Source organism: Nothoprocta perdicaria, unplaced genomic scaffold, assembly GCF_003342845.1.
Source record: "Nothoprocta perdicaria isolate Ctin4 unplaced genomic scaffold, notPer1 scaffold_19, whole genome shotgun sequence".
NCBI lineage: Eukaryota > Metazoa > Chordata > Aves > Tinamiformes > Tinamidae > Nothoprocta > Nothoprocta perdicaria.
In genome coordinates, this window is record NW_020455093.1 from 6,849,592 (window position 1) to 6,868,083 (window position 18,492).

General features: G+C 35.7%; 1 protein-coding gene across 1 annotated transcript in view; it reads right to left on the reverse strand.

The window, feature by feature from the left end:
- Positions 1 to 18,492, reverse strand: part of SNTG2 (syntrophin gamma 2) — a 126,919-nt gene that overhangs the window by 40,894 nt on the left and 67,533 nt on the right. Inside the window, exons 10-11 of the mRNA XM_026037069.1 lie at positions 12,985 to 13,114; positions 5,551 to 5,589 (exon numbers count right to left, since the gene is read on the reverse strand). Coding sequence (XP_025892854.1) covers positions 5,551 to 5,589; positions 12,985 to 13,114 — 169 coding nt within the window. The remainder of the gene's footprint in view (positions 1 to 5,550; positions 5,590 to 12,984; positions 13,115 to 18,492) is intronic.

An 18,492-nucleotide genomic window follows, 5' to 3' on the forward strand; every position in this document is an offset into this window, starting at 1 on the left:
AGAGAGAAAAGATAAAGGTCATAAAAGATAAATGTCAGATGACATTATACAGATATGTAAAGAAGGAAAAATCAAGGAGAAAAATAAATCTGAGAGAAAAAAAAAGCCATGAAGACAAGAGTATAAAAATTGATATTCCACTAAAAAGACACACATTGCTTAAAAAGTTAAGAAAYAAAATAGAAGACTTTTCTTTATCAGAAGCAGTGTTTAATTAACATATGCAAATAAAATGATCTTTTATTTTAAAAAAGAGGAAAAAAAAAACCCTAACATTTGTTTGCCTTCTCTCTGTCTCTCCCTTTTATTGACTGGTTTATTTAATGGTCATTTAGACCATGTGAATGGGTAAAAGGATAAATATTCAGTTTAACAGCAGTCTGTACTGAAAAAAAAAAAGGAAAAAATCAATAAGAAACTGTTTGTGGTTAAGTATACTAGGGAGATCAGACCAAAGCCTGCCATTTGAAGTTTTAAGGAGCGCTGATTTGGTATAACACTACAATCTACACCACTTTCAGCACTGCTTTTAGCACTTCTTTCCTTTTACCGTCTAATCAATCTCAGATTGCTATTTAAAATGAGTGGAAAATCACCATAGCATCATTGCTATGTTATTAATTTCCTAAAGTGTTCCAGTATACTTTACAAAGATTCCTGTAGGAACAAAATGAGCAATGGCACTCATTAAGGGGTCACTAACAAGTCACTAACAAAATGTAATCCAATGATCGCAGGTGAATGAGTATTCTTATTTGTAGTTACTGTTTTCCTACAGCAACAGAGCAACTAGATGAGTGGAAACTTAGTGTGTTACACTACATTACATTACATGTGTTACATTCAATAAAGTCATCAGTACATTCTGTATGTAGTACTGCTAGTAAACAGCTACAAAAAGTAAATGAATAATACCCTTTTTCAAGTTAGGATCTAAAACCTGAAACTCTCTCTTAGGAACAATTATCAATAAGTTGACCTTGGGAAACAAAGAAACAAACAAAAAATTCCCTCCCCCCCACCCCCAAATGACATTCTTTTCTGAATGCAGCAGTGTACATGGCAGATGAGTGTTCATGACCAAGCGTCAGATATATTTTGCCGGAGCAAGTGTGACCAAAACTATCACAGTGTGCACTCCTGTACTAAGAATATCCATCTCTTGGCTTCTTGTCTGGAAATGGTATGTCAAAAAAAGTTATTACAGCAGATACTGCTGACATTGGTGACATCTGAGAGCCTTTCAGAAAAGAAGATTCAAATGGAATCATATTTATGTTTACAGAGACCCCTCATCATCAGGAGCTTGTCTAATCCTATCTCCTGCTTGAAACAGTACCAATATAGATCAGTTTACTCATGAACTTATCCACATGTGTTTTTAGTATCAGCACTAATAACACAACACAACACAATTAATATATACTTTTTGAATATTATCCATTGAGGATGAAGATTCACAACCTGACTTGCTAATCTTCTGCAGTATCTGTCCAAATTACCAAATTGTCCAAAATCTTTTTTTTCCACATACCTTTGGCAAGCTACGAATCCAGGGAAAAGTGAAAAGATACTAGCCTTAGACGGTATGCTGATATTATCATCTACCTCTCTGAATTTTTAAAAATATCTATAACTTTTAATAATCCACTGAGGTAACAAGAAGGTTTTTCAAGTTGGACATGAATCATGATAGGATGTTATGTCTAATTTGAATGAGACTGGGAGAGGGGATAGAGATTCAAATTGTATAGATAGATATTTAAACTTCTCATGGTAAAAAAAAAAAGAAAAGGAAAGAAAAGAAAAAAAAGAAAAAACACTTTTTCCATTCTAAAGAGATAAAAATGGAACATACGAACACCATGACATGCTGTGAAATGTGTTTGTTTTAGAAAGGACAGTGACATTTTTGATCAGAATGCAACAGGACAATCMAAATGTATTGATTTGTTCCACCAAACATAACCTAATTATCTACAGTTTCTTCATCTTAAAAATCAGTATAATAGTTATTTACTCCACAGAGGAACTAAATGTCTAGAGGTTCAACTCTTTAAGCATTTGAAGTAGTGTCTATAGTAGTGATAGTAGTAGTATATAACAGTCACTCTCATTTTCAGTGAACCATTGAGGTCCCAGAAAAGATTCTAAAGCAGATCAAGAGATTTTCATTAAGAATTGCATCACCGACTTCCAAAAACAGCTATTTTATTTCTGAAAGATATTTTCTCAACCTCTTAAGGACCTCCAGTAATGGACATTTCATCATTTCTCACAATAGTCTATTCCAATACTTTATTCAGCCTTCAGAGGTGAAGTCTATTCCTCACATCTAAAATGAGTCATCAGTATTATAACCACAAACTAAGATTTTTTTTTTTTTTGCTCTTTCCATTAAAAAATTAAATTCCAATATCCTCATAGTAAAGAGAAGCTACTTTAGTCCATAACCAGAACAAAAATTTCAGGAATAAAACATATTATGTGTTAGTAGCATCATGTTAGTCAGTTGATAACTTCATTACTTGATCTTTCTAAATGTCATTCTCTGAATAACCACAGAAGAACATTAGTTTTTGACACTCTGCAACATTAAGTTACCCTTTCTGAAGACTTACTTCATACCTCCCTCTTTATCTTCTCTTCTCGAAATTATAAAGCTCTATTTCTTTTCACTTTTCCAAAAGCTATGAAAAGCCTTTGGTCAAGGCCATTTTTGTAGCATAGCACACAGAATTTGGTGGAATACGATGTTTTGCATATTTTCCAGGGTACACTCACCCATGTGTAACATATAGCCCAGATGCTTGCCTCTTTATCAAAAGTCACAAAAGAGATGTTGTAGCTGTGATATGTAGCCCTGGCTTGAAGTTAAACTGACAAGGTAACAATATGAGAAACTGCTGGACCTGACACACAACGCAAAGGAAAAAGTGGCTGTCCATCTCTCATCTGGCACTGCTAATAAAACAATAGTGGGATAAACTGTCAGGCAAAATATATGATAGGGAATTATCAGGAATTTCCCATGAATGAAGAATATCAGAGGAAAGAGAAGTGCTGGCTTACTAAGCATGTGCAGCATCAGTGACTACAGCTGAAATAACCAAAAAAAAAAAAAAAAAAAAAGAGAGAGAAAATCAGGGACAGATTAGGGAACATTACAAAGCATGTGGGTTGCTTATTTGAAATGGATAAAATGGGAGAAAATGGAATGTAAGGCGAACCATGTGACTGGCACTTCTGAATGGCCCCTGCTCTGTGCTGGACTGATAAAATAACAAATCTGCTGCTTCCTGACAACCTCCCGCGTGTCTGGCTGGCTTCCACGGTCCATAGTGCTCTGATGTCCTTCCCAGTGCTAGCAAGGTGAAAAAGGATGGACTGAACTGCTCAACAGAGTTTATATCCTCAAATACTTTTGTTTTGGAAGAATAAGTTGTTCCCACAGCATCTCACAAATACATTCTGATTATTTTTACAGATGTGCCATACAAGAAGTGGCTTCCAATCTGTTTATCAGACTCATCCTTCAATATACCAAGATCATTCTTAGGTCTAATGCCACCTTTTACAGGTTCATCTCTACAAAAAATAGTATAGATACTTTTGTTAATGCATCGTAAGGAAAACATTAAGTGAATTGGGTTCAGGAGAGCTTTTCAGACTCCATCAATGTATCATTTAATTTTAAAAGTAAACCATTTACTTATTCTTGGATTATCCAACAGCTGTACCAGGAAAACTGGATAAAATTTCTTTAACAATACCCTCATGTCAAGAAGTGTCAAAAGTTTTATTGAAGTCAAGATATGTCAGCAACTGCTTCTCACCCATCCACAAAATGGGTTATCCTACCACTGAAGGAAATTAGATTAGATATTCGCTACTTATTCTTGACAAATCCTTGATAGCTGCCACTCATCTGCTTATTATCTCTCARCTATATACAAATGTTCTGTTCTCTCATACTTGAGATCACTGACTGTTACAAATACAGGAATTCTCTATTACAGCTGTACTGAATCACTACAAAAGAGTAAATGGAATATACATATACAAAAAAGGACAAGGAGAGAGCTCACCTTTTCCTCCAACTGCAAAATATCAAAACAACAAAAAAGGAAAGAGACWGTGTAGGAGCACCTGAAAAACTGTTTTATAGCATATCAAGTACAATCATAMATAGTATTGATTGTAGAATATGTAGATAGAATATGTGTTAAGCTTTTTTTTAGTACTGAGAAGAAAAGATATTGCTTTAATAGAGTATGGGAAACACTCAAATGGTCTTTAAAAAATCAACTCTTCTTCAATACAGAGAGTACTCAGTACCTAATTTATAGTTTTCTGAAAAATAAGCAGCAATCCAGTGGTGTGTATCTTTTGAAAACCCACTCACAAATCTAACTGCTTACTGATAACAAAATTAAGTGCTTTCAAATCTCTAGAGAACTGTAAGAAATTATATAAAGTAGAATCAAAGTATACAATTCTTAGACAATGGCAGCTGCAAATATCCTTCTTACTCAACAAAATAACATTCAATCTAGCTCGATCTCCCTGTTTCCTTGCAGAGCACCAGTCTGTTCTAAAAGTAGCCAATGATCAAGTACCTCATGCTTCCAGTCATGTCTGAGGTCTACACAGGCTACATATAATGCCAGGGCTTCAGCAATGGTACTTACTTGCATACACCTGTCAAAGTCTTTGTCCTTAACAAAGACTAACTAGCATGACACGGTTTGAGATAACTAAATAAACTCTGAAGAAGAGATTGTGAGGTTAAGCCTTGGCAAAAATGAATTTCCAATAGTTCCAATAAGTCATAGTTTAAATATCTCCTTTGGAGAGAGAAGACGCATGCCTATGAATGTAGGCAGACCATTCTGATTAGCTTGACAAACTGGTAGTTTAATTTAATGTTATCATTAATTTAATATTATTAATTTGAMTATGAAAGGAAATCAAGAAACCTTACTAGCAAACTGATTTTGTATTTGTTGATGCCAAATTCTAGTACTATGAAAACCAGAATCCGACTGGAAACTGACACAATCTGATCTGATCTTGTTTTGAAAGATTAGTTTGGATTCTGAAGGCAATCATAAAAACAAAATTTACTTAAAGAAGCYCCTCAAATTACCTCTAGTCTCTCAAGTTTATATTTTTCTCTTTCTTGTAAATTGGTTTTATTACTCAGAGCAATTCAAGTTTGTGAACATATTATGTAGGTGTCATTAGGCTTGCCTTAAATTTGCCATCCCAGAAATTTATATTCTAGTTTCATATGTTCTTCCTTTTATATTCTGAAGGATTCTGTTCATTATGATGGATTAGTGAGGATCTGCTGTATTAACTATGACACTTCAGAATTTAAAACTGATTTTTCAAATGTGGTTTCAAAATATAAAAACTAAGTATCTGTACATAAGCTCTACAAATTCTGCAACTGAAAACAATGACAAAAATTAGAAAAAATAATAGTTTTGTTCTGGCAATGTTCAATTATAAAATTAAATTTGGATAATAAAATTAATGTCTTACCTGATCTGAAGGAGAACAGCATTTATTTGCCATTTTCATCTACAGAAAAGAGATAGAAGAATATTCAATATTAATATTCTCATATGAAGAGTTACTATGAAGCAGTTAGTACTGACATGGTTAATGTATGCTAGTATTACTACTTAAAAATAATACTTATAAGAAATTATATATTTTCAGTGGAGAAATACTGGAGAACAGGAAGTTCCATCTCCAAGTGAGGAGGAACTTCTTTACTGTTAGGGTGACAGAGCAGTGGAACAGGCTGCCCAGGGGGGTTGTGGAGTCTCCTTCTCTGGAGGTCTTCAAAACCCGCCTGGATGCCACCCTGTATCACATGCTGTAGGTGTGCCTGCTTGAGCAGGAAGGTTGGACTAGATGATCTCTAGAGGTCTCTTCCAACCTTAAATATTCTGTGATTCTGTGAAATACAATATAATTAAAATAATCCTGGAAAACAAAAGACTCAAAAGAAAGAAAATCTTTCATCAGAGTTTTCAGGAAATCCTTCATAAAGAATTGGCTTTATGAATTTTACTTTGCTGCTGTGAAAATATTACACTGAACTGCAGGTATCATCTCATTTAGATCTCAGTTAACAACTATGTAAGTGGATCTGTAAATTAAGCATATGCTCAAGTCCTTTGTGATGTGAAAGGGCATATAAGGCTCATGAAGGAAATTTTGTTTACGATTTCCTTTAGTATAAATTTATAAATCTTCCTTTTTGCTCACTGTTTAGTCAATGAAGAGGTGTGCTAATTTTGGCTTTTCTTTGACAGCCATAATTAGCATAGATGACTGCTGAACATATCCCAAGAAAGCCTTCTTTAAAGTGAAACACTTTTTAAAATGAAATATCAGTAACAGTGAACTAAAGATAAAAAGAAAAGAGCTAAAATTACATTAGGAAAAGATGAAGAGATAAAATCACTGGAAAAGGGTAGAAGAAATCAAGACTATAACCAATATCTCAGCAAGAACAGGAGATTGGCAAGATGAAATCTGTGGGTAAACTTCAAAGGCAAAGCATGACTATAAGATGCCAACAGGTCTGGTATTATGCTAACCACACCAGTCTTAGATCTTGCTGGGCTTTGTCTGGACCTGTGTGGGATTTTGCAACCTGTTTGGCCACAAAAAGTGGCTGTCATCTGAAAAGTATGAGACTTATTTATTTCTTATTTATTCAGGAAAATGCAGTTGTGGAGTACAATACCACATATATGCATATGCATATATTTAGAATTATTTTATAACAATAACAAGTACTTATTCTAAATAGAACCACCCTAAAAGAAAATGACCCTGGGATAATATGCAATATAAAGGAACAGCAGATGATAGCAAGGGTCTCGAATGTACACATGGAGGATGATACAAAGGCACCATGGCTATAAGAAGTTGTCAATCATCCCTAATTCTTMGTGGGTCGTAAGGGTTTGTTCCTGTCACTCAGTTTTGCAATCCACTTGAACTGAATTGTGTATTTGAATGGTGCAGGACACCCAAATGATGTCCTGGGTGCCAAAGCTGCCCTGCTGGAAGCTGGTGCAGCTGCCAAGCCTGTCTTTCACTCTGGTGAAGCAGATTATGCACAGGGAGGGTCCTCTAGCCCCATGTAGGGGCCACGCCACTCCAGAGGAGGGGAGTCACCACTACAGAGGTGTCACAGGCCTGCACTGTAGCTCAGGCACAGGCACAGACACCTGCACTGYAGCTCAAGCAAAGACCAAGGACGAATGTTCCTGCCATGTGGCATCCAAACAAAGGGGAGGGAGCACCCAGCAGGTCTCTTGGGTCTCTCCCACAGTTCTTCTCTAGCTGGACAATGCCAGCACTGGCCTGGAATCAGTGGTCAAATCCCTGGGAATGGGCAGGAGGTGGCAGAAATTGTTGGCACTCTCAGGGCCTTGACAGTAATAAGTCGGTGGGAACACAGTTAACCTTTTCTGTAAAGGTCTGTAAACCTTGCATGCTACAAATTGGTGACAAGACCAATGTTACAGAGGGAAGCAGTCCTCACCAGTCTGATTTAGGGCATGAGTCTTGTGCATTTGGAGAGACAGAACAAAAAGGCATCTGAAATACTTGAGCATCACCAGGAATACCATTATGCCCTGCCTATCTTCAGCTCCAGCCATTCTCCAATGCTTCAAAGTAAAATATAAAAAAAGAAGCAAGTACTCAGAAACCTAGTCATGCCCACAGAAACACAATTTCCTTGCAAGTGTTTGGACACACCCAATTATAAGATCATTAAAATATAACACAGTTCAAATACACAGAATAAGCAGTGATCCCACCTCCTTTCACCCTGTTTTCCAGTTAAATCAAGTTCTCTTTAAAAAAAAAAAAAAAAAAAAAGAAATCTGTTATCCAACTTTTTATCTTACAATATGTAGATGTGCCTGTGAGAATGTGTGAGACCGGCCATGCAGATTCTCCAGAGAATGAAAGAAGAGCAATGTGAAGAGCATCCTCATTGACAGCACTGCTTCCMGTCGGTAAGCGCAATAGTGCTTTCTGCTTTGGATTCCACAGCTATTCACTGCTGTAGCTGCACAGCTTGTCCTCTGTTCAAAGCAGGGATGGCTGCAGCCCTGATGTAAGTGGGGGAATGAAAGATATCCTTCTACAACACTTTGTGGCCCCTTTGTGGCCACTGGATTGAGGAGAGGGAAGTATGTACTCTCCATTTTGAACAATGCCTATGTTCCCTATGATCCCCCACAACTGGAGCTTTGTGGCAGGAATACAAATGGAATTTGTTGCACCTTGTTGGGAATACATGAGTTTTCAGCACTGCAGTGCAGTGATGGGTGTTTGGAACAGCAAGAGAGCTAAAATCAAAAATCTGGATCTGCAGAGTACAGTGTCAGACAGCTCAAGCTGTTAAATAATCTTGTTACTGTATTGTGTTTTAGATTAATGCATAGGTATCTTCAGGAGGCAAGAAGGGAATGGGGTTTTCATGACTCAGGGCGATATATTTAAACCTAAGTGCCTCCCAGGATGGGATTTACCTTATTTAACTTTGACAAATGAAGGAAGAAATTTTGTTTCAAATCAAAGTTTGATTTGAGGTACTTTCAAATGGGAATGCCTGAGTTTAAAAACAAAAAGAAGCAGGAGAAAAATATATGATGTTGTGGTACTACCCCCTAGACAGCAATAGAATGGTTTGTATAAACACAGATTGTATATTGCTTCCTACAGGCTATGGACACACAATGGATTTTGTTTTGATCTATATGTACCTCACATATTGGCTCAGAGAGAAAGACCTACTCCTCTTACTTTTYTATATGAATGTTCAAAGCTCCTATTTCATAAGCCTTTCCCTATTCAAATTGAAATTTCATTCCACTGTTTTAGATATACATGTACATGTAAACATAGAATAAAATGTTTAAGTCATAGAACACATGGAAATGACATCATTTCTCAAAAGCATATATATGATTTAGCATGAATATTCTTGCTTCCAAGCCAAATTTTACATTTCTGTGATCCTCCAGTGAACTGTGAGAATGATTTCAAAAGATCATAAATAATRGTTAAATTGGTACAACTGCATCTTTTTATTCTTTACCTGTTTATGAACTGCTCATTTATTAAATTTGTTATTAAATGTGAAAAACACAGCACCTTCAGAACATATCGTAAAAAMCAGAAAATGTTGAGAGCTAAAAATATAAGAAGTAAGTTTCTATGATGCAAATGAACTGGCAACATCTACTTTAGATTTTTCTACCTATCATGTCTAATGATGCTATCTGTGAAAGAAAAWAATTAAAGCCCATGACAAAAGCTAAAAATGTTTAATAGATACCTATCTGAACAGTGGCACAACAGAGGGGGAATTCTAAATTATTCCAAAGAACTGTCTCCTAAAAACATCTCCTGCACAGCTCTGTCACTTTCCCTGCAAAGAACCCTCTAACTAAACAAATCAAACAGTAGCAGGGAGAAGCATTTGTGGATCAAGTTGCTGCCTCTTTGATTCATTACGGCAGCTTCACTGCCAGTTTCTGTTCCTGTTCTTCCCTCAGTGTCTTTAACTCTGCGAGAAAAAGGCTGTAAGAAGAAATAGATGGGAAGTGCTTACTTATCTCTCCCTGTTTTCTTTCTCCTCCAAAAGGTAAATGTGAGGGTCTGGGAGCACACTGAGGAGACTGAGAATTGAATCATAAAGGAAGTGGATAGGGAAGTTTCTCTTGGCAGGAAAGCATGCGAAAAACACAACTATAGGCAGAATGGTGAATAATAGAGGACACAGATCTTTAGAAAAAAAAAAYCTGTAAAGCTTGTGAGGGTAACAGTTACTGGGAGGTTTTCCTATCTCAGCATACAACACAAATATCAGGAAGGCAAGCTGAGAATAAACTCTTACATCTTTCTCCATGTCTCCATATCCCCTGTCTTATAAGAACTAACTGTCCTCAGGCTAATACCAGAATCATTACTTCTCATCTACAGAGTAACACTTCCTAGCTATGCTAACAGTCAGGGACAGCATCCTTAGGCAGTGACAGCTCCTCACATCTTTACTACTGAAAGACAACTCCTCCCTTTCACTTGATCCCCTGAGAGCTTGCCTCTGCATAGAAGTTAGATGTTTCAGTACTTCAAAAGAGAAGTCTGACATTAGCAGAAGTGTCAGATTGTGGTGGGGCTATTTTTGTACTACCCACATTAAGATTGTCTTCTGGCTTCAGCAGGGGATCTGGCAGAGAACTGCCAACTGCTGAAAGAAGAAAATGGCAAAAGATTTTGCTRTAAGAAAGATAGGGTGCACTGTAAAAGAATAATTCACCTCCACCAGGAGCTCTTTAAGAACTGAAAGCCAMAAAGGAAGTATCCAGATGGTATGGAAACATGTATGAGGAAGAATGTATATAGTAGTGACGTGGACAGGCACAGGTAAAGTAAGAATGACTGTGGTGAAGAGCGAGTTGCTAAAATCAAGAAGCATAAACATAAGTATAGAGAAATAAAAGTGAACAATGGAAAGTATGACATAAATATTTAATTACGGTCAGGTTAAAAGGCTGAAATTCTTGATTCTAGTAGTTTTAGTAAAAGGTCCTCTGTGATCATCTAACAGTATTCATTTATCTACAGAATAGGACAGAGTGTATGTATGAACTAACGAAATTAAACCTTGAGAAGTTCAGAAATTATCTGAGCCTGAATCCTAACCTTAACCCTAACCTCTGAATCCTGATTATCTACAGGGACTCCAGGAGAATGGTTGAAATTTTACAGGACTAAGGAAGGGCAAATAGAGAAAAAAGTCTGTGGAATTACAGATACATAGCCTAACTTCAATAAGATGATCAAAGAAAAATACTTAACATTTGTGAGATGATAATAGTGTAATAAAAAGCATTCTGAATGGATTTTCAAGAATCTGAAGGTAAAGGCCTTGTCCCAGGGTATGGGTATGAAATAGTCTCTTGGCCCCCAACAAATTTCTACTGAAATTCCAGCCTCACATTCTTGATCTTAAAAAAGAGTTTCCTAGAAAATGGTTTCTAACTGACTTACATCTTACATCTGTTGTTCTGATGATTGGTAATTAGCTTAACTAGTGTTATGGCCAGACCTGCTCCATTGCTCCAAAGCTTGCACATCTGTCACAGCCTGCTAAACACCAAACCCAAGAGAAAATTTTACTCACACTCACTAAGATCTCTAAAGAGAGTACTATCTACCTGGCCTAGAACAGTATTTATCACTGCTGCAAACTAAGCAGTTTACTGCTCCCATTTCATCTCCCCATTCCAAAGAGMAAGACACAAGATGCAGTATTTTGTTTTCAGGACTCTAAATCGTGGTTGATAACTGAAAAATGAAGATCAGTAGAAGTATTCAGTAGACAACAAAATATTTTTGCAGAAAGTTCACAACACAGGGAGGTTATTACATCAAGACACATACTGCCACACATACTGCCACACATATTGCCTTCCAGAAAAACCRACCAGGATCCTACCACTATTAATACTTAAATACTTAGCTTGAATTTATAGTAACTCTCTATCATCGTATTCAGCTACATATCTGGAGTGGCTTTAAAGTGTGCATTTTTTGGAAAGCAAAAGAGTTATAATCAGGAACTAGGAAGTGGAATTGCTCTAAAGATATTACATTTAACTATTAACATTACATTAACATTTCACTATTTCACTATTCATGCAGCAGGCAATTATGAACATTCTTGAATAATGTATATTATTTTCCCAGAATTATCAAATAGAAACACCAAACTCCAAGTAAGATAACTTCCCTAAACAATACCTCGTAGGGAAAATTTACAAAGAATACATCATGAACAACTATACAGATATTTGGCAAAGACCTCTTTAAATAATTTCATATTAAAAAGAATTAATTGAATATAAAAACTACTGTGAAGAAATATATGATCACAGGTAACTTATGAAGACTAACTAAGCATCAATTAGTTTGTAGATTATTAAATCTAAATTTAATTTAGATATCTAAATACCTAAAAATAAATATATTTATCCTACCAKATCCTAGTTTATAGAAGATATTACAGTCTTAATATTTTTAAAGAAAAAGATTAAAAATCTTTGCAGCTAATTCTCTCAGGGCAAATACTGCTTGTATGTTTTTCACCATTGATTTCTACCAGCTCATAAAGACTGCWACCTATTTTCAATAGTGCACATTATCAAGTTGCCTATTTGATAAGTTGACTTTCTGCTTCATTGCAGAATCTTCAATACTCTTCCGTGTGTTCTTTCTCGGAATAATAACCTGTTGTCTGCATAATGATTTTTCTGTTTCTCAAGAGTTTACTTAGTACCTCTGTTTTCAATAACAACTGCTACTTTTAAATTTACAGGAATAATTTACACTGGCATAAGCACCTTAATACCTGTAGGCAAAAAGCTGGAAAATATGACTTTAAATAGGCCAATTCCTAGATAAATTAGACAGGTAAAATTACTACCTCCCAATGAGCCCCATAAGTTATACTTCACTAGTTACAAAATTTCCACACGCCTACTTCAAAATCAACAAATGTCAAGTTCCAAAACCATGTTTTAAACCCGCTAATTTAGAGAATGTAGAAGTGATGAGATTGACCCTATCCAAAGCTCCATGAAATGACTAAAAAGGGTCAATATTTTGCCTTAAAAAGGAATATTTAAAATGATAAAGACAACCTGAACTTCTACTGCTCTCTGCTTTATTTTTGCTGCAAATCTTGAAAACTTCAAGACAGTCTTGAATTACTAGAAACCCTATCTCTTCTCTTTCCTTTTTTCCTTTTCTGCCAAAATACACACATTTTCTTTATATCTTTTATCTTAAATGTGAAGTATTTTCTGCCTGTGAAAAATTAGAAATAATTTTAAGATAGAATAGACAAAAAATATGCAGAAAGTAACATACATTTTGAAGTGTCAAATCACTGATGTTAGTTGATATTGCTCTCAGCCAGTCAGCACTCTCCTGGGCTGTATATAACTGAAGTATCCCAGTACTAACTCCATCGAGTGCCAGCACTTCAAATGCATTAGATCTGCAGTAAGAAGAAACATATCCATAAAGGAAGATATGTCAGTTTTCTGAAACTGCCCAGTATTTTTCAGGGTTCAAGTGATCTTTACAATCTTTGACAAGTTTGGGTTTTAACTTTACAATGCAAGGGAAAGGAAAAAGGAAAAAAAAAAAAAAAGATAATAATGGACAGTATCAGGAGCAGTACATACAATAAATACTTTCTCCATAGCAGTATCCATATGCCCTGATCATTTACTTGCTAGGGTATATGTTTTTGACTACTGAACCTAGTGTAGCTTACTGAGGACATATGCAATAGATCTTTTTGGAGAACTATAAGAAACCCTGAAACAAAAGTGACTTTTTTTTTCCCCTGAATTTCTTGCATTTTGGTTTCATTTACTAAGAATGTATAAATAACAAAGAATTGACTTCCCTAATTTTAATTTCTTGTATTCCTATAATTTTCTATAAAAAAAAAATCTAAGCAATGCTTCCTTTAAGCTCCTTTATGACATAGAAAATCTGGAAAATGTACTTAAACTTTTCTTTAAAGCATTTTTCAGTATAAGGCCCTTTTTCGTAATAGCATCTACACATGTTAATTTTTAACTGCATTTATTCACTTTTTATTCATCTTTTATATAAAAATTTTAATTTGCAAATGCCAGTGCATCCCTCACTCACTACTTGCTACTGCAAGTTAGGCACCCTCCATGTACCTCTGAAATCATGCACATTTGGTGTTAGAATGGGGTATTGTTATCCATTTCTAACTACTGGATTTTTTTATTTTGGTAGGAACAACAAAAAAAAAWGAAGTAGTGTCATGGACATAAAAGTGCACTAATTTGCATATCTTTAAACTATGTGATACATTATTTTTAGCAACGAAACCAGAAAATTCAAAGACAAGTATAAAAAAAATTATGAATTGTTGAAAATTTGTGTACAGATTTCTTCTATATGTCATTTGGAAAATACTGCTGCTACCTGTTATATTTATAGAATAGATTATAGTTATATGTTAATATTTTCTTTTCGTAACTCATCTAGAAGAAAATAAGGTACTGACTTAAGAATAGTGCTCTATGAAGCTGCAGGATTTCTAAAATCAAGTCCAGCAATGCTTAGTTTATGGTATATGTCAAAAGTGTGAGTGAGTGAGTATTCAAAGTGACACCTGGAGGTTACAAGGCACGACTTGCTTAAAAAATGATTAACGTAACATTTGTCATTCATAGGGAGTTTGATAGTGCAAATGAAGATGCAAATCTATATACTTGCTAAAAATAGTATTATAAAATTTACTGGAAATACAATATTCACAAAACAGTATCCATAGATATCTATACACATACATATGTACACCACACASTCTCCTCTGAGATAGGGAAGTTCTGTCAACATCTTAGTAGACAGCAGTGCAYGGAAAGAGACTGAATCTGATCTCATGAAGGTAAGTCTATTCATGTCTACTTTAGACATCAAATTTAAATATCAAATTTAAGATACTTTTAACTGAAGCAAGAAATAGTAAATGCTCTCAACTGAATCCACAGAATGCCTAGAATTCTAACTCATGCAGAGCAGATGCATGAATGAATGCAGTATGAATGCCCTATTGAAGTGGCACAAAGTTATACAAGTGGCTGATCAAAGATCACAGAAATAAGCTCTTATACTAATGCACTAGGCATTCAAGATAAATGAAACCAATTTTATTACAAAAGTGAACTAATCTTCTGTGGTTTGAAAGAATGATGCTGCAGATGACACTATAAACTTCAGTTGTCACATCCTTTTCTTTACTAAATTATGGGTGTTCAGCTATAAAAGCCAGTTGACAGATTCAAACAAATGTATTGAGTTCTAAATGCTTCAATCACAATGTTTTTGCACARGATCACAGAATCACAAGGTCTGAAGTATCCTGAGGATCTCCTAGTTCCACTTGCTGGCTAATAGGTTTACATTACAAATCTACTTCCCACAAGAGGATCAAAACTGGACCCAGTATTCCAGATGCATGCACTTGAGAGCGGCCTCACAAATGCAGCGAAGAATAAACCCTTTCTTTAACCTGCAGACCATTTTATTACCAATGTAGCTCCATTTCTGTTAGTCTTATTACTGAGAGTGCTTACAGCTGATGGATGTTCAATGTGCTGTCCATTAGGATCCYCAAAACATTCTGCAGAGCTGTTCCCTAGCCAGTATGATTCTATGGGCTTATTCTGACTTTGCACTTGTCTTTGCTGAACTTCAGCAGARTCCTGTTGGCTCATTCGGTACCTTTTTGAGGTTTGTCTTGATGGCAGTTTTACCCTCAAGCATTTCTACCATTCCTCTTAATTTGATGCCAAGCAGTGGACTCAATGGGGATGTACTCTTTCCAGTTGAGCAAATTAACAATGAAGATGTTATGCATTACTGGACCCACTACAGACACATGAGGAATAATACTTGTAAAGAGTCACAAGATAAACTCTGAACCATCAGCCACTCCCTTCTGAACTGAACAGTCTAGCCAGATTTCATCCAACACGTAGTCCACTCTCTAGTCCATTCTCTCCAATTTGGCTACAAGATGCTACAGGAGACTGCATAAAGTCTTGAAAAAGTCAAGGAAAGTGGTGACATCCACTGCTCTCCATCTACAGAGTCATTCATTTCATCATACAAAGCAACCTGGGTGAACAGGTGCAGTCTTGACCACTCTGTATCTGTGAAAAACCTGCCAATCTCCTGTTCATGCTCCATGATGCTATGAGGCAGCTCATCACCATCATCTGCTCTGCAACTGATAGCTCCAACCACCCTCTCCACTGACTCCATTACTGGTCTCCAAGCAGTACTCCCCTGCAGCATGTGATGAGGATGGCTGCTTACTTCCTCAGGGACTCTGTCTGGTCCAACGCCTTCAAAGTGTCACAGGTGGTCACACAGTCCAGTACGAGGGACAGAGATTTGCAGTGCACCACCATYCCTACTCCCACTTTACTGAGTTTAACAGGAAGCTAGTTTTATCAAAGTCCCCTTTGAAGCATGTGACTGAAATGAAACAGAAAAAGAATACGCAGAGTTTACAGATGTCAGCCAGTAAGTCTGTGCTGGTCATATAGGGGATTTGTTCTCAGTATACTTGATTAGGATAATCTTTTGCCTTTAATTACAGTATTATCCCTATACAAATCACATAACACTTTGTTCTAATTGSCCCTTTAGTCTGAAAAGCATAATACATATGGCAAAAAATAAAACCAAATATTTAAACTAAAAATAAAAGCTAAAATATAAACTTTGAAATGCTGATTTTTGTTTCTTTTCACATGAAGTAATCAATAAATAATGCAAGAACAAATACAGCATTGAAATTCAGGAGAAAAATCCTGGAGACTTAAGTATCACACCTTTCTTGATTTCTTCAAAGCATGAGGGAGATGGGGGAGCACCAGCATCCTTTTAGCTGATTTTTCTGTTTAATACTGAAARACAGTTTTGAGGGATCTCAAGATGCTATATAGTCACGTCCATTGAAAGAGAATTCAGCTAGAGGAAATTCACATTTTCTCTGCTTTTCCCATTACTGTACTGATCATTGCAAATAGAACCAAAAATGAATGAACTGCAGTTCTTAAAGCCTGGTGATATATAGAAACAGATAGCAATGAATACTGACTAGAACTTACAACATGCACACAATTGTATAGAAGTTTAACATTCTTCAAAGGATCCTGAAACTCTTTAAATGCCCCTGCGTCGAAAACAAACAAGCAAATAAACGAACAAATAAAATCCAAGGCACCCGCCCTCCGCCAATAATCGTTTATCAATCATTACTTCAAATACAGACAGGATGACATTATCAAGAATTTTATAAAATTATTTTAAGTGACTACTTCAAAAAAGCTCATGAAACTTATCTCTGAATCCAGTAAAGGATAAAGTCCTTACAAATATAGAAGGCTTTGGTTTAATAGATGCATCAACTTTACGGCATTTTTCCTACTTTGATATGTTTGGAAATATTCTTCACCACAAACCAGCAGTCACTGAATGTATCATGTATAAATAGCCTTACTAAAGAACATATCACTTAAACTCCTAAGCTGAGAAAATTGAAGGCCTTTTTTTACTTTGAAAGCCTGGAGCTGCATGATTTTCTCCAATAAGGCCTGCTGAAGGCAGTACCGTTGTGGCTGTGAAGTGACAACCATCACTTTATCTGGAGCCAGATACATTCTCCAGCATTTAATGTATCTTCTCTCTTCCTTATGTGTGGAAGAAGGATAACAAACATTTTTTGCTAGGTATATGTTTCACATGTTAAGAGATTGATTTTGCTGATATGTCATTTCTATAGAACACTGTACACTACAGATGCAGAAAGAATTCTGATGAAAATACTCTCCTTTTAGGATTTGATATTGTATTTTTAGTTTCTACAACTTTCTCTCACTCTGTGTGTATGCAGTTGGCTGAATCTGACCATATTATCTTTAAGCGGATATTGCATGAATGTGTATAACAATTTTAGAATGTTTAATTTCCCTAATTTTCAGGGATTTGGGCCACATTACCCTTACATTTTTTTGGTTGCAACTTTTGGTCTTCAACTTTTTGGTTGTTTCCTGTAGGCATAACCACTCAGAAGCACATGGCAATATTTTCTACACTTTGTCTACTTATATCTCACTTTCATGGTGAAATGATGGATGAACCTGCATCCTAGTTTGTTTTGAGGTTTGTAACTGCATTAATTTAGTTTAATAACATAATACTGTTTTAGTGAGAATGACTGTCAGATAGGCATCAATAGACTTAAATTTTCTTCCTGAGTTTGATGGTTTTGGGCAATTAATAACAACTAGTACTAATTAAATGGCCACTGTGAGTTTTGCTGCATGGAAAATTAACTATTAGAGAGGTGTTAAGCAAAGAGACTTTTATAACAGAAAATGCCTTCTTACTGCCAAATGAAGTGGGAAAAGCTACTACCCTCTTTCCTACTTTTTTTAAAAAGGTAAGGATTTCATCAAAATATTTTCTGAGATTTTCAGTATCTGAGGCACATGAAACAGTCTATCCTTTAAATTTATCTCAAAGTTACATAGTATTTCCCTAATAAAAGCCTGGATGCTTGTCAGATGTTTTATCTATAGAAATGTATTCACATGTTGTTACAGACAGACACAGTTGGTCAGCTTTCTATCTTCCCAGTGCAAACTCAATTCTTCTTCCCTCCTTGTATATATTTTGATGACTGCCATACATTTTCTTGATTTTTAATAGCATTTTCTAGTGGCTTATCTTCATTACTGCCCGGCTTTCTTACTAGAATTTCTATTTAGGCTGAAGTTTTACGGATTATGGGTGTATATGAATGGAAATTTC